The sequence below is a fragment of the Papaver somniferum genome, chromosome 2 (assembly GCF_003573695.1).
Source record: "Papaver somniferum cultivar HN1 chromosome 2, ASM357369v1, whole genome shotgun sequence".
Taxonomy (NCBI): Eukaryota; Viridiplantae; Streptophyta; class Magnoliopsida; order Ranunculales; family Papaveraceae; genus Papaver; species Papaver somniferum.
In genome coordinates, this window is record NC_039359.1 from 88509365 (window position 1) to 88526387 (window position 17023).

At 36.7% G+C, this 17023-nt stretch overlaps 1 protein-coding gene across 1 annotated transcript; it reads right to left on the reverse strand.

The window, feature by feature from the left end:
* Nucleotides 1-12933: 12933 nt before the first annotated feature.
* On the reverse strand, nt 12934-13545 carry LOC113351576 (agamous-like MADS-box protein AGL29). Its single transcript, XM_026595534.1, has one exon. The coding sequence runs from the start codon at nt 13543-13545 to the stop codon at nt 12934-12936; it is 612 nt and encodes a 203-aa protein (XP_026451319.1).
* Between the last annotated feature and the right edge of the window lie 3478 nt (nt 13546-17023).

Sequence of the window (17023 nt, forward strand, 5' to 3'; positions counted from 1 at the left end):
CAATGTAATCAACAAATCAAATAGATAGAAATCCGTGAGCCTGATTATTATGTAAAACAACTTGAACGATACCAAAGACCAATGTTCAAGGATCAACCAATTTCAATCAACAACCAAAGGTTGTATTCACCAATTGATCGATTCAACGCACAACATGTGATATTTCAATCATATAACAAAATATAATGCGGAAAAGAAATAACACAGTCACCGGAAGTTCTGTTAACGAGGAAACCGCAAGTGCAGAAAACCCCCGGGACCTAGTCCAGATTTAAACACCACACTGTATTAAGCCGCTCCAGACACTAGCCTATTACCAAGATAACTTCGGATTGGAATGTAGTTGAGACCTAATCAATATCACATTGATCAAGGTACAGTTGTGTTCCTTATGCCTCTTGAACCACGCCGAATTTTGCGCACTTGATTCCCTTAGCTGATCTCACCCACAATTAAGATTTGCTACGACCCAAAGTCGAAGATTTGATAAACAAATCTATCTCATACAGAAAAGTCTATTGAATAGAGAAATCTGTCTCCCACAGATATATCTATGAGTTTTGTTCCGTCTTTTGATAAATCAAGGTGAACATGAACCAATTGATATACCAGACTTATATTCCCGAAGAATAGCCTATAAATATCAATCACCTCACAATAGTCTTAATCGATTAACGAAACACGATATTTTGGAATCACAAACGATGAGACGAAGATGTTTGTGACTACTTTTCAATCTTGCCTATCAGAGAATAAATCTCGAGCAAATCTTAAAGAATATAGTATTCAATCACGATGGAAAACAACAAGATCAGAACGCGCAACTACAGAGAAATGGTTGGGTCTGGCTTCACAATCCCAATGAAGTCTTTAAGTCGTTAACCTACAGGGTTTCGTGAAAAACATAAGGTTAAAGGAGAATCGACTCTATTCGCAACTAATTTTACACAGGAGGTGTGGGGATTAGGTTTCCCAGTTGCTAGAGTTCTCCTTTATATAGTCTCCGAATCAGGGTTTGCAATCAATATTCACCGTTAGATGAAAACCTGATTATATTCAAGCTAATATATTTCAACCGTTAGATCGAACTTAGGTTGTTATACACAAATGAAATGTACCGTCATTTAGATAAGGGTAACCATACCTAAACTTGTATACTTAGTTGGTTCAACAATTGTTAACCAATGATTATCCATATGAGGCACTTTCATATCAACCTTATTCATCTTTATCATAACTAGTTCAAATGACTCAAATGAAACTAGTTAGAGAGTTTTTCAATTGTTTATATTCTCATAGAAGTATACAAGACACAATTGCAGCAAAATCGATTTTGACTCACTCGAATCATTTCATGAACATTATAGCCACGGTTTGCAAAAAAATGCGTTCCTTATTATATAAATGTATTAGTTCATGAACAAACCGATTTTAGAACATAACCTACTTAAGTATGCAAATAGGTACGCATACCTAATTAGTCGGACTGAGTTTGGTTACGCCAGTACGCGTACGTGTACGCATACATAGTTCCCGGACTTCCAACAACCAGCCAGTACGCGTACAGGTATGCATACCATGGTTCTCGGTTTTGGACTTTACACAAATGTGAATACACACTATGTTTATATCCAAACATGGTTACATGTACTAAACCCTCATTCCAATCATTGAAACATTCTTGGAATACGAAAATAACTGTCTCACACAAACTATTATCTTCAAAGAAATTTTCAAGTGGTCGAATGATTAATACGAAACATTTTGAGTCTACATCAAATGACTGTCTCACACAAATCATGTAAGATGTTACAAGGCAATTTTCACATGATCATCTTTTGACTTTTGTCAAGAATAAAAGATAAACTTTGTTAAAGCGAAAGCTTACCAACACACATTTCGAGAAATAGATAAGCGAGATAAACTCAACTCGATATACCAAATATTTATAATTGAAGTCTATATAGCAATATGACTTTTTGTCTCCAATAGGAGATATAGTATATAGACTTTTGAGTGATCAATGAGTTCAGGTCTCCACATACCTTTTGTTGATGAAGCTCCACAAGTTCCCTTGAGTAGTTCTTCGTCTTCATTCGATGAACGTCGTGGAGTCTGAAGCTCAACTACACTTACTATCCTAATCCGAGACTTAGCTGTAAGTAGACTAGAAATCAAGACTTATAGTTTTGGCAACTAAACTTGACAAACAAGCTTGAGATATCAATGCTTGCGAGTTTGACCGAGCAATGCTCTAACAATCTCCCTCTTTGTCAATTTTAGTGACAAAACTATCAATACATATGGATTACAAAATAAATAAACTTTGTAGCTTCTCATCCAAATGCTTGATCTCCTTGGTTCTCCAACATTGCTCGAAATATTCGTCACTTCCAAGTACTCCAATGATTCTAAATGTGTTCAACTCAGCATCATCGTTGTTGAAGATTCGTAGCTATAACAATGAGAAAATAATAACTCTTAATCATTGTTATACAGTGTCATAGTATTATTACACAACATTAAAGTTCAATTGTATCACAACTTTGGCAATAATACTATGATGATATGTATCACTCCCCCTTAGTCAATACTTCATCTCATATGAAAACCACCCCCCCCCCCCCCCCCCTTACATAATGATCCGTAAACCATATGTATTTGTAGTGTGAACTACACATTAATTCTCCCACATTTTGTCAATATAAATTGGCAAAGGTACGAAAACTAGTGGGATCCTAATGAAATTTCCATAGAGATACTTCATGAAAAAAAGAGAAAAACATATCAACTTGTTTAGATGCTATCATATAGCCAAAGCTAAATGCATTCATCAAGGAGTTTATAAAGATACAAGATAACCTCTATAATATTCCACAGCCGCACTCCCTACAAAGATATGGCAATTAAGCACAAGTTCAAATAAGAACTCTCTCCCATAAAATGTCACTCCCAAAGGAATAACAAGAGCGGCCTTACTTTCACAAGAAAAGAATGACTTAAAAGAATACTTTGATACTGAACAGAATTGTTATCTATGTAGAAAAAATACGAAATTGAAACAACAATACAATGGCGTTCTAAGCCTTGATTTCCCAAAAGATATGAATGAGTCCAGGGGAAAAGGATAGAGAACTAATGAACCAAAACAACACTTATAGACTGCCGTAAGTGTTGGAACGTAGCAGTGTCTAAAAGTTTGGTGAGGATATCAGCCAATTGTTGTTCTGAAGGCACAAATTCCATATTGATGATACCATTTTCATAGAGATCTCTAATAAAATGATACCTTATATCAATGTGCTTAGTTCTTGTGTGCTCAACAAGATTCTCATTGATGTGAATCGCACTTGAGTTGTCACAAAAGATCTTCATTATACCAGAGTCAATTCCATAATCATCAAGCATTTGTTTCATCCATAGAAGTTGAGTACAACACGAACCTGCAACAATGTATTCTTTTTTCGCATGTAGACATGGATCGTGAGTTTTGTTTCTTGCTATGCTAAGCCACAAGATTTAACCCAACATAGTAAAATCCCCCCGAAGTACTTTTTTTGTCTTCAACACATCCTTCCCAATCTGCATCTGAATAGGCAGTAAGATCAGTGTTAGTATCAAAAGTATATGATAGACCATACCCGCTAGTATGTTGAATATATCGTATGATCCTCTTTGCAGCTGCAAGATGAGATTCCTTTGGATTAGCCTAAAATCTAGCACAACAACCAACACTAAAAGTAATATCAGGTCTAGTAATTATAAGATATAAAAGGCTTCCAATGATAGAGTTTGGGGTTTTGTTATTGGTATTTTATGTTATTATGATTCTTAAAATCGATAATCTAGATTTGATGTTTCAATTAGGTTGTAATCCTATTAGCTAAATGGTGATTAGGTTGGGGCGTTACAAAACCAACACTTGGTGTGATCAACCGGGCAACGCTCTAACGGTTGTAAGAAAATTGTTCGCTGAACTAGCTAATTTAATCAAAAGTCACCTTTTCATTACTACTCTTAGACTACTCCTTATTAGTTGTAACAGGGTCAAGACTATTGATTGAAGTTATTATCCATGAGGAAAATTGTATCACCAAAGTTGAACTTATCAAAAGTTAATTAAGCATGATTTTCTTAAATTTTCATAAACATTATAAGAAAACAAAACCGACCCTAAACCTTAAATCGAACAGAGATAGTGATTTGCAGACAAATGATTAATTAAGAAAGAAAAGAAATCACATACGAAGAAGATTATATGTAAACCGAGAGAAACGTTGATAGCGAAATAGTACCTCGACTACAGTAAAATAGGAATTGAAGCTTTAAGCTCATCAAATACACACGATGAATTGATGATGCATCCGAGATAGAGGTGATTTTATCGGCTTTTGGAGTGAATCTGAGACTCAGAAGAAGAAAAAGTGAAGAACTAATCGAGTTATTAGCCTTTTAGGCTTTCCCTTATAGACCTTCAAAATTCAACATTGGAACCGTTACAAAAGTGTGACCAAAGCATTTAATCAACATAAACGCAATCTTGATTGAACATAAGAGCGATCAATGGTTTGACACTCAAAAACTTGCTTTATTGACCAATGGTTTGGCGCCTCATGGGATATTATCTTCGAATATGCTTGTGAGTGGCTAACGGTACGGCGCCGAGCGACTAAGCATTCTGCGGCCCATCTGAGCGCCAAACCATCAGTCACTCTCGTTAAATATTTTTTTGATCTTTTTTAAGCTACACTCCATTTACACTCATACGACGTAATTCATATTCTTATTGATAATTCTTATTCTGGTTGGAAATGAAGGTTCGGCGAGCAGATACTCAACTCCATAGAGTTAGCTAGAAGTGATAAATAAATTTCATGGGTTATAAATTGAACACAAGATAGTACGACATTTGAAATTTGGCAACACATGCAATAGTAAATTAGTTATTCTTAACTTCAGTGACCCCCACGAATTGAACATGCATAATCTAGGTTTTGTATTTAGAATAAAAAAATGGAGAAAAGAAGTGATTGAGATCGAGTTTGTTGTCGGTTTCAGGGGTAATCCAGGAGCGACCAATGATTCAGGGCTTTAACCAAGTTGACTAGGTCAGGCGACTAATCAGTTGGTGCTCAGGAGGAAGCGCCAAATTGTTGGTCACTCAGTGTCTTTATGTTTGGAGCTTCTACGGAGAATGTTGAACCACTGCAAGGGGTGGGAGATGATTCATAATGATGTGGCACCATGTTGAAAGTTGAATCTTGAAGCACCACAGGACTAATCCCTAGGGATTTATTTCAACTAAATTTTCCAAACTTCCCTTTTTCAGCTGATTCGTCTCGGCTTCATGTCGGCCGACTCAGGAAAAGTTTCTGGTCATATTTCGTCTCGGTGATATCGAGCATCTTGTTCGCTTCAGCACCGAAAACGAAATTCTCTGCGAGAATGGCCGAGATCGATAACATTGCTTGTGACAGAACATTGACATGATGTTGTGGTGTCTAAGCATCTATATTGGTTAATTCTCCGTACTGAAATGAGGTAGGTGTTCTTGTTTTACAGGTCTAAATTGACATAGTCATTTTCTTTGTCTTTATTTTTCTCTACTAAAAATATTAATTATAAAACGAATCTATCAGATTATTTGCATCCAGTCCGTATTTGATGTAAATCCGTTAGATGATTGATTGGATGCCGATGCTAAATTTAATCCCGAATGAATTGCATTTGATGCGGAAGAGATGGAAACCTTCGCATACCGGCCCATGCTCGCCCCTCGGGTGGTAACCCATACTGCAAGTGCAAACTATGAGCTTAGCACGAGCCTAAATACATTGACTTACTTCAGATAGACTTTGACTATTGACTCATCACTGAGACGGAGTTTCCTAACAAATTTTAGAAAGCAAAGTTCTATTTTCTCAAATTATTTTCTTCAGCAGAAGCTTTGGTTATTCCAGGATGGTTTCAAAGTCCATAAGAATTCAGCCTCAGGTAACATTTGATGACTTATCATCTTCATCCTCTTAGTTCAGATTCGAAAAATCTCTCCCTTATCAAAACAATGGTTATCACTCATCTCTGATTATCATTTCATCCAATATCACTGTATTCAATAATCCTCCAAATGTATCTGGATTGATTTTTTACCGGTCATCATCATCATCATCATCATCACCCTCAGTTTTAGATCCAAAATATGTTTTTTTTCATCATTGATGTCAATAATGGTAGTTTTAACAATGCCCCTTTTGAAACCCAAGCCTTGAATGTTTGGATTCTGTATCGGTTTCGTTTCTTGTGTTAGTTTAGCATTTGATCCACTTAGATCACTTGGCTATAAAATTGTCTGCATTTGGAGAATTGAGAGAGTGAATGTGATAAGATTATAAGATTGAGATTTATTCCTCGGAATCAAGTTCTTGGAGACTGTGGAGATATTCTACTACGAGTATTGCATTCCATTTTTCTGGTGTTTTCTTTTTGAAAAATTGCTTGAATTGATGCGGAAGAACTAAAATGTTTGCCATTTTTTGCCTGATAAACAGTGATGCTGAAATGAAGTGTAAGTATGAGAATATTCTGTATTTCGGAATGTGCAGGGGTGATTTTAATTTTATTCTAAGGGATAGCAATTTGACAAATTGCTCTAATATCTTTGAGATGGAGGTTGAATATCAAAATACTGGGTAAATCTAGATGGGTTTGAAAATGATCATTCGCAGTATGATATTGCAGATTATGATAATCTTTTATGCACTGTCTTATGTATGAGGAAGTTGATCTGTTGATGGTGATGAAGTAGAGTCGAAGGTGTATATATACCAGACATGATTATATCTTAGTATTTATCTAAGGAAAAAGATCTTCACAGATGTGTGAGATTATGCGTTCGATGGCTGGAATGATTTCTATTCAAGAACATGATAGCATGCTCATCATTATATCGTATCTCTTGCTAATGTTTGATTATCCCAATTGATTAACAATTGATGTTTCAAATCTTCTTCGGTCTCTCTATTTGTGGAGGGTTCTTAATTGCTAATTTGTTATCTGAAGCCCACATCAAGGTTTGTTCTTTTGTTTCTATACATGCTGTTCTTGTGGAGGGTTAGAGCCTCCACTGTTGGACCAGGTGCAACCAGGTTCTCTCTTTATTTCTCTTACATCTTATTGGTTCAATAAGAGGGACATGAAATTGGTCTCTATTATGAACTTTGAGAAGCATATAACATGTTACCACTTATGACTTACCAGTAAGGTTAAAATTCGTTTAATGCTTATCTATGCATCGATCTATTGTGAACTTCTGTTGTTATGAAGTTGAGATAGTTGTGCAGTTTAGTCTTTGTGAAATAGGTTCTCTAGACTTATAGATCTGTTTCTTGCTCTTTGCTATGTATTAGTATCTTTTCCTTTTACTGGTTCTTGTAGTTGTATATTCATCATGAGCCACCAGTAATATGGTTGGTTAGGTTTGGTCTATTCCCATAAGTCATGTCTAAGATGCCTTTCCAAGGATCCAGTCACCCTTCACTAATTTGAGCCAGAGTACTAAGATTCTACAGTTAGAGACTTCTCAGGTGGTGAGTACGATGCCGGAGCATCCTCCCCTTTCTGACTAGAGTCTACTAATGGCAGCTGCAAGATGAAACTTAGATTATATAAAGACAACTCTCTTTATTGATGTTTAGAAAATCTCTCAAAACTAAACACAAGCTCTAATCTTGCTCATATGATCAACCACAACTTTGGTGAGTATATATATATAGAACTATGAATTCCTTTTCCTAGTCCTATTACCTTATTACATGTCTTTCCTTTTCTTAGAACTTAGCTAGCTCCTAATTCTTAGAAATTCATGTATTTCCTATTGTTATCCTAACCAACTTGTTAGTGATTTTTATATTAAAGATTAACCAACATTCTCCCCGTTAAGCTTCAACCTTACCCGTGACATATCTTGTACTCCAATCAGTTGGCTCATTTCTTCAAACTTGATCCGAGCTAATGCCTTTGTCATTATATCTTCTTTCTGCTCAGTTCCAGGTATGTGTTCTACGTTAATGACCTCTTTCTCGATGCATTCTCGTATGAAATGATACCTTTTGTGAATGTGTTTCGTCTTCCCATGAAACACTGGATTTTTAGTGAGTGCAATTGCAGACTTATTATCAATCTTGATGAGAACTTTTTCAGGTTCTCTTCCTTTTATTTCACCCAACAGTTCTTGAAGCCATATTGATTGTTTAGCTGCTTCTGTTGCGGCCATGAATTCAGCTTCACAGGATGAGAGGGCTACAGTGTCTTGCTTCTGTGAACACCATGTAATAGGTGCTTCTCCTAGATAAAATATATGACCAGTTGTACCTTTTCCATCATCTTGGTCAATATTATGACTGCTGTCACTATACCCAACAATTCCTTTTGATCCTCCTCGACCATACTTCAATCCACGGCTGATTGTTCCTCTTAGATATCTCAATATCTGCTTTATTACATCACCATGAGACTTGCGTGGACTCTGCATATAACGTCTTGCTACTCCCACAGAGAAAGCCAAATCTGGTCTTGTATGTAATAAGTATCTTAGGCATCCAACATTTATTCTATAACTTGTTGGATCAATCTCAGGCTCCTCTTGTGCTTTTGAAATTTCCAGTCCAAATTTCATTGGAATTCTTGTTGGATTACAAGTTTCAAGTCCTGCTTCTTTCATAATTATCCTTGCATAAGCTTCTTGTTTAATCTGAATCCCATCTACTCCTTGATGGACTTCTATGCCAAGGTAATAAGTGAGTTTTCCGAGGTCTGACATCTCAAACTTTGATGACATTTCTCTCTTGAACTCATTGATCACCTTAAGGGAGTTTCCAGTCAAAAATAGATCATCTACATAGACTGCAATCACAAGAAGCGTTCCCTTTTCTTCTCTTATGTATACTGATGTTTCTTTAGAGCACTTAAAAAATCTGATTTCTCTTAAGATTTGATCTAACTTTGTATTCCAGGCTCGAGGATCTTGTCTTAGACCATATAGAGCTTTTGATAACTTATAAACCTTATGCTCTTGTCCTTTTACTTCAAAACCTTCTGGTTGTTCAACATACACATCTTCTCGCAATTCACCATGTAAGAATGTTGTCTTAACGTCTAAGTGGTGAATTTCCCATGAGTTTGATGCTGCTTCTGCTATTAAGAGACGAATTGTCTCTAGTCTAGCAACTGGTGCAAAAACTTCATCAAAGTCTATGCCTGATTCTTGAACGTATCCCTTAGCTACAAGTCTTGCCTTATATTTGTTGACAGTACCATCAGCATTCCGTTTTATTTTGAAGATCCACTTAAGACCAATCACTTTTACCCCACCTGGCTTATCAACTAGAAACCAAGTCTTGTTTCTGTTGATTGAAATAATTTCTTCTTTACATGCTTGTGTCCATTTAGTCGAGACCTTTGCTTCCTGAAAATTCCTTGGTTCATCATTAACAGAAAGTAGCATAATCTCACATTCTTCTGCAGCTTGAAGAACATAATCCTCCAGATACTGTGGCTTTTGTATCCGTCTTGTTGATTTTCGCAGTGGAATGGGTTGAGTTATTTCATCGATCTCTTCTTCTTCTTCTTCTACTTCTTCGTTATTCTCAGTGTTTTCATTATTCTCTTCTTCTTCTTGATTAACATCATTGTTTCCATTGGTATTGATGATTATGGGTCCTTCGCCTTCATCAATTACTTGAACCCATCTCATGTGAAACATTCCTGGATCCCTACTTGGTCCATCATTAGTTTCTTTCCAGTTCCAGTTTGTTTTTTCATCGAATACCACATCTCGACTCACTATTACTCTTTTCGTTGTTGGATTGAATAATCTGTAAGCTTTGAATCTGTCAAATGCTTCACTCTTTTCTTTCATAAGAATAGACCACATATATCTTGAGAAGTCATCTATAATAACAAATATGTATTTTTTATTTGCAAGGGTTTGTGGTGTAATAGGACCACATAAATCAGCATGAAGAAGCTCTAATGGCTTTGAGGATCTGAATGTTGTTGCTTTTGGAAAACCTTGACGCGTTTGTTTCCCAACTAAACATGATTCACAGATCCTTGATTCATCGTTTATCTGTGGTATCCCTCGAACCATCTTGTTCTGAGACATTGCCTTTAAAGTTCTAAAGCTTATGTGTCCTAACTTTGCGTGCCCTTCCATGTCTGATCTTCCAGTCTCATATTCAGACATAATGGCCTTCCAATCATGAGACTTATCTTTTAGAGTCTATTCTGTGAGCGTGAGACTCTAACTAAAAGTCTTCCACTTGGGTCATGAACTGTTAGATAATCTTGTCGCATTCTAACATCACATCCAACTTCTGTAGCTTGTCCTAAACTTAGAATGTTGCTTTGTAAGTTTGGGATGAAGTAGATGTTTGTGACAAGCTTCTGTTCTCCGGTCTTGCTCTGAAATAGAATTGATCCTTTCCCTTCAATTTCTACAGAGGATCCATCACCAAATTTCACTTGTCCTTTGATTTTCTCATTGAGTTCATAAAAGTAGTGTCTCTTACCAGTCATGTGATTGCTGGCTCCATTATCTAAATACCAGATTCCTTCTTCTCCATCCTTTGATTCGTAGTTCTTTGGTATTAGTTTCCCTTCGTTTAAGAATACAACTTCGTGCATGAAAAGAGTTGTATCTTCTTCCCTTGTTTCATTCTTGTTTGTTTCTTCCATCTTTTGTATTCTTTCAGGGCATACAGAGGAGAAGTGTCCTGGTTTATCACATCTGTAACAAATAATGTTTGATCTATCCTTCTTTTCTTTCCCTTGGTTTTGATCATTCTGACTTGTTGTTCTATCTTGTGAGTTAAACCTTCCTCCCCTTTCTCGGCCTCTGTTTCCTCTTCCACCTCTTCCACGACCTCTTCCTCTTGTCGCAGAGTTTTGTTGGTAAGATTTTGTGTACAAGAGTTTTCCTTGAGTTTCTCCATTGTTTTCTTCATCAAGGATTCTCTCTTCATACGCTTTCAATCTTCCAATTATATCTTCATAGCTAGTCTTCTTTAAATCTAAGACTTGTTCGAGAGAAGCTATGATATGAATATTCTTGGATCTTGGTAAACTATTGAGAAACTTCTTTACCAGTTTATCTTCATCAATGGATTGTCCAAGTGACGCAGCTTTTGAGGCTATCTCTGATAGCTTTCCTGCAAAGATATCAATAGTATCAGTGTCTTTTATCTTCACTCTTTCAAATTCAGACATTAAGGTTTGCAGACGGGCTTCTTTAACTCGATCAGCTCCGAGATTACGTGCCTTTATTGCATCCCAAATTTTCTTTGAAGTTTCATGTTCACCAACTTGTAGAACAAGACATTCTGGTATTGCTTGAAAGAGTAATCCAATGGCAACATTGTTTTTGTCTGGGTCCAATGTACCAGGATCAATTGTTTCCCAAACTTTGTAGATTTTCATCAGTACCTTCATTCTCATGGCCCATACTGTGTAGTTTGTGGCGTTTAGGATTGGAACTTGTATTGATGGTGGCGTGAACTGTTTTGCACCCACAATGGTGGTTTCGTTTTCCATGGCTCAGAAACAAGCTCTGATACCAATCAATGGCAACTGCAAGATGAAACTTAGCTTATATAAAGACAACTCTCTTTATTGATGTTTAGAAAATCTCTCAAAACTAAACACAAGCTCTAATCTTGCTCATATGATCAACCACAACTTTGGTGAACATATATATATATAGAACTATGAATTCCTTTTCCTAGTCCTATTACCTTATTACATGTCTTTCCTTTTCTTAAAACTTAGCTAGCTTCTAATTCTTAGAACTTCATGTATTTCCTATTCTTATCCTAACCAACTTGTTAGTGATTTCTATATTGAAGATTAACCAACACCTACTCGATTGACTGGATACGTGGGCTGTTTTGTCTATTACCATATCCGTGTGTTGTTTAGTTGGAATTTTTCTCCAAGTTATTCGTTATCCTGTTTGTATACTCTGTAAGTGCTTTTCTTGTCTAATGTTCTCTTTTGGGTCTTGGTGCAAATTGTAAATTATACTTGATGAAGTAACCTATATATGGTGGCTTCTGATGCTTCCTAGAATCACCATATTCAACAATGCAGTCTATCGTGTTCTTTGCGGATGCGATTATTGGCAGTAGGATAAAACTTCCGATAATAGTTTACTGCCATATGTCTGGTTCATAATCTAAATCAAGACGAGTCTAAGCTAATATAAGGGAGATTATTGTTTTATCTTTCTAAATTGACTTTTAAAAGAGGTTTGGATGTTTTTTAATGTGTTTTTTGTAGTCTACCATGTTTGCAACTATCATTCTGATTCGTATTTCATGTGCGTTGTTACTTAAGGATGGTAAGGTTGAGGCCCAAGAAGAGATGCTGAAGAGGGCAACCCGATCATCAGTGGACCTGCTAGCAGATACATATTTCAAATTTTGTTGCAGAAGTCTGCCACTGCCATGCTTTGCATTATGACAGGCTTTGCAAGGAAGAGTTTCCAAATTTTAAAGCAGAACCCAGGTCACTTATGTGTAATTATGGACTTAGCTCTCATCAAAAACCAACTTACAAAGGAAGCACTGACCGGATGTTAGAAAGATCAAAAGCCAAGGTTATTCAGGTGATGAGGATCTATTTTAACAATACTTGCTTAGTTATATTAGATTTTAGCGGTGCACATTGATTTTACAATGATGATTCTTTTTCTATTGAAATTGAATTTACAGATTGTATGAAGAATTGAAGATCATTAACTAATAAAGAAAAAGAAAAAATTGTCTACCAATTGTAGTTGCTTCTATATTTGCATGATGCAAATTCAACTGAAAACTTTTAAAACAATAATATTACAATGTCAATTCTGTGAGAGGGGGGAGTTGCCAACTCATGAAGCTACCACCCAAGATTAAGACTAAGATCAAGATTAGGATGCTCTTTGCAATATATCTTCCCAGCCTCATGCTTCTCAGTAATACTTGTTGCGGCATCTTCCACAATTCTGTCTTCTATGATTGTGTCTTCAATTGTTGAAGACGATGTTGACAATGCTGCTGCAGTAAGTTTCTCTTTTCTTGCAGACAGATTTTGTTTCAAATTTTCCAAAGATTCTCCGAGAGACTTTAACTTTTCCACAGAATCGAGTTCTTCCATGTCTATATTATCCCACCAATATCTATCACTCCGGCTTCCAGCACCAGCCTTGTTTGTGCATTCCTGAACATAAGTTGAATTCTTAGCTTCGTGGGCATTCCCATCTTCTTGTTTCTTATCTTTGGTTTCTTCTTTCAGGAACCGTTCAACCATATTACAGACACCTAGAGGAGAATTGCTAAAGGTGAAAGCCTTTCCACCAGGAGAGAATACGATTATGCCGACAATGATATCTGGAAATAACTTGCATAGTTCAGCAGCTTTGCTCTCGATACCGCCTCTTCTTTTCGAAAAAGTTACTATTCTCTTCTTTGGGTCATTGATCGTTTCTATTTCTATCTTCTTTCTCCCCATGATTCTTCAAAAAGCTTGCTGTAACTTCCGTGAAAGAAAATAATTATAAAGTGGCAGACAAGAAAGAATATTGGCGTATTGCAAGTGCGATTATTTAAGCGTATTACTTTGATCGTGATGATGATACCTCTAATAGCTACCTCTATTTATAGAGAGATGGATAAAAGACTTGATACTAAATCGAAGGGATATTCCTAAATCTAAATCTAAGGGATTTTGCAGCAATATCTATTGTTAACGAAACACTTGGTTTCCATATATTTTCCAAATCTGAATATAAATCGGTCGTTTTAAAATTGGTTTTCAAAAGTTTATATTTTAGGAAATAAGTTCTTGTTTAGGTTTCTAAATTTGTATAAGCCGGTGTGTTTGCGTTCCGGAGTGCAACGTTTTCTTTATTTTCGGAAACAGAAAGGAAGAGTTGGATGCACGCCTGCACCCGACGAAGGCAGGTCCGGCGGGATGGGTCTCGAAAGCGGGCCTACCTTTTTGTTTTCTTTTATGACTGATCGGGTAAGCACCACAAATGATTATTTTTTACTTTTGAGCACGTAACAAAAATTGTTTGCTTAATTTGAATCAACAATCATTCGGAGTAGGGTGATTTTACATGTTTCATCAACAAAAATGATTCACGGACCGCCAAAGAAACCGCCAAAAAAAAAATCCAAGCCAAAAGCTCTCACAAAATCTCGATCCTCTGATCTCCGCGTAGCCAACCTGGACCATACCAAAAAAATTTGAGAGAATGCGGTTTGTTTGGTAGCTTTTTTGGGCTCCCACCGCAAAGAAAATGGGGATTTGTTTGAAGGTGGAGCTACGGTCTTTTCTTATTTTACGCCATGTTATCTTAGGATAATTCCGTGGTACATTTTGAACTATCGGTATAAATAAACAACAAATTATATTATATTCCATAAGTGGAGTACACATGCTTTGCACGTCAGCAAATCATAAGTTTTTTGTTTGTATTTTCCGTTTCCGCAAAACTACGATGCTCTGAAATAAAAATCATTGTAACATACTAATCTCGGCTAAATATTTCTGCATACTCAAGCGTGTATGTGGTGGCTTGAACAGGTTGAGCAAGGTTTAATTTATGCATACACTTTTGTTGATGTTTTATTATTTTCTCAAACATTACGACCTTTCTCTTTTTTCTGTATTTTAATAACTCGGGCTTTCCCATTTCTTGGACTATTTCCTTAAGTAAGCATTTGGACTGGATTCTTGAGACAAGATCAATAGGTCCAGCGGCAGGTCTGTTGTAAAATTCAAGCATGTACATTGTCTTTAACTATATCAAGCTTAAACTACTAATAATTTCATTTTGATCATCAGGCTACAACTTTACAACCTCGTCACCAAGTGATTCAAATCAATCAAACCAATTAAGAATTTTGACTTCTGGTTGATTTAGAGATGCTTACTAACCGAACTTACTTCAGAACAATCAAACCAATCTGCAAGAAGTATTATTATAGATCCAAGAAATAAATCTAATATTAATAAGAGATTTATCTCATACTAAAAAATATACCACAAGAAAAAAGAAAGTTATTTTTCTATGTCTACCAAATGAAAAAAAAACAACAAAAAATGTTAGGGTGGGTCTCATTTTTCCATGGTATGAAATTTAATACCTTAAAAAAGGTTCATGATTCCGAACCAAGTTACCAACTTAATAAACAAACACGTTCAACACTATAAGTTAATGTCAAAAAAATTTAAACCTAATTGAGAAAAAGCCCTAATTTTGAATAGCTGAAGTAACAATCAAATAACTGGGATTTTAATTTTTGTTTCCCTAACCTAATTCAGGGGAAACCCCCAATTCAAATAAAAGTCAAATGATTAAGAGTTTGGAATTATATACCTAACGAAGAAGATGAAAATCGATAGAATTCTAAAATTACAGTAGAAAACAATTTTGATATGAGGACATGTACATACCTAAACGAAAAAAAGAAAAACAATCTACTCAATATCTGATCTCCTCCATTAACCGTTCAAAACTCAGTTGAAGATTCTTGTGAGATTTTAGCTATTAGAGAAGAGAGTGAGAGGGCGTTCAGGGAGGAAGTAATGTTTTCTTTATAATTGGATAAAACGGGCATGATTGGAGATGAACCTAATACAACGGAGGTAACTAACAAAACAGACTGGATCAATAGTACGTGTGACGTACCTGTTTATGGGTGAAAACTATTTCTACTGGTTTTGGTAATTTTGGGTGTGTGTGGATGAGAAATGAATCTAAACCCTAAACAAATGCACTGCACGGGAGTTCTTTCTGATTCGAGAGATCAATCTATACAATTCTGGCCTAAACCAAGAAATGGTCGTTCCAAACTTGCTTCGGTCACAAGGTGAAGGAGATAGGGTTTCTCTTAGGGAGGGAAGCGAAGAAGGTGTTGAGATTGTGAAGGTGTTGGCTGTTTATGACTTGTATCATAATGATGAACTGGCTTTCAATAATGTAAGCAATCAACTCTGGTGTTTTCTGGATACGATGATAACACTTGTTTTTTCTTGTGTTGTGTTGGAAATAGGTGAATGACCTATTTATACAAGTCATTGAGCGCAAACCTCATATCGTAGGAAGTGGAGGAAGTGGAATGATGGAGTAGTGGGGTCGTGCAAGTGATTGTCACACGATCACGTCTTTGCCCACTTTTCCCATCATCGTTAACCGTCCATGCCTCCTGACACGTTCTTGTGATGGCGCGTTGCATGCTGCTCGCTGTAAACCGCCAGACCAATACCCCAGTAAGTATCCCTAGTTTGTGACATGCTTGACGTCTCGAATGAGTTGATGGTGGGACCCACAGGAAGTAGCATACAGTGCTAGGTTAAATAACTGAGTTATTTAGGAAATCGATATTCATGAAATATCATGTATACTCTATGCATGTAATGCATCGAATACAATCAATATGAATGAAGCATCGCTGTTTTAAAGCTTAACGGAGTAAGTTGCGGATTAAGCGTCTTAAAATAGCTGCATTCCCAACCATCTTCGAGTGATCGTTTAGAGGCCACATGGGCGGGCCATCTCTTGGACGATCACTCCTTGTGGTAGAGTGATGGGCGGTGATCACCAAGGTGCCTCATTGGCCGGTTAACTCTAGCCTAGGCTGTCCGACCAAGCTGGCAAAGTTGGACGGACGAGATGATCTGCGGAATATGTTGGCGACCGTTGATGGATTTTAGGGTTTCAAAGAGGTGTGCAAGCATCACTCTTTAGCTTGACCGAAATCAATCATGGACAAAGTTTTTGGTGGGACCGACCGGGCATGCGTGTAGACGGCTTGCCGGTGTACAAGTCCATGCCACTATGTCTCGCGGAGGTGCGATCTAGGCCACTCAATTTGTCAGGAAAGATGAGTGATCGTGACCGATTTGCGACATAAATCCTTTGCCACAAAGGATTTTAGGGGGCCACGGCATGCCACCTTTGGGCGCGCGTTTCGAGGCG

What these genes read in the sequence shown, in the direction of transcription:
- LOC113351576 (XM_026595534.1), bottom strand. Translation starts at nt 13,545, where the DNA reads ATGGGGAGAAAGAAGATAGAAATAGAAACGATCAATGACCCAAAGAAG.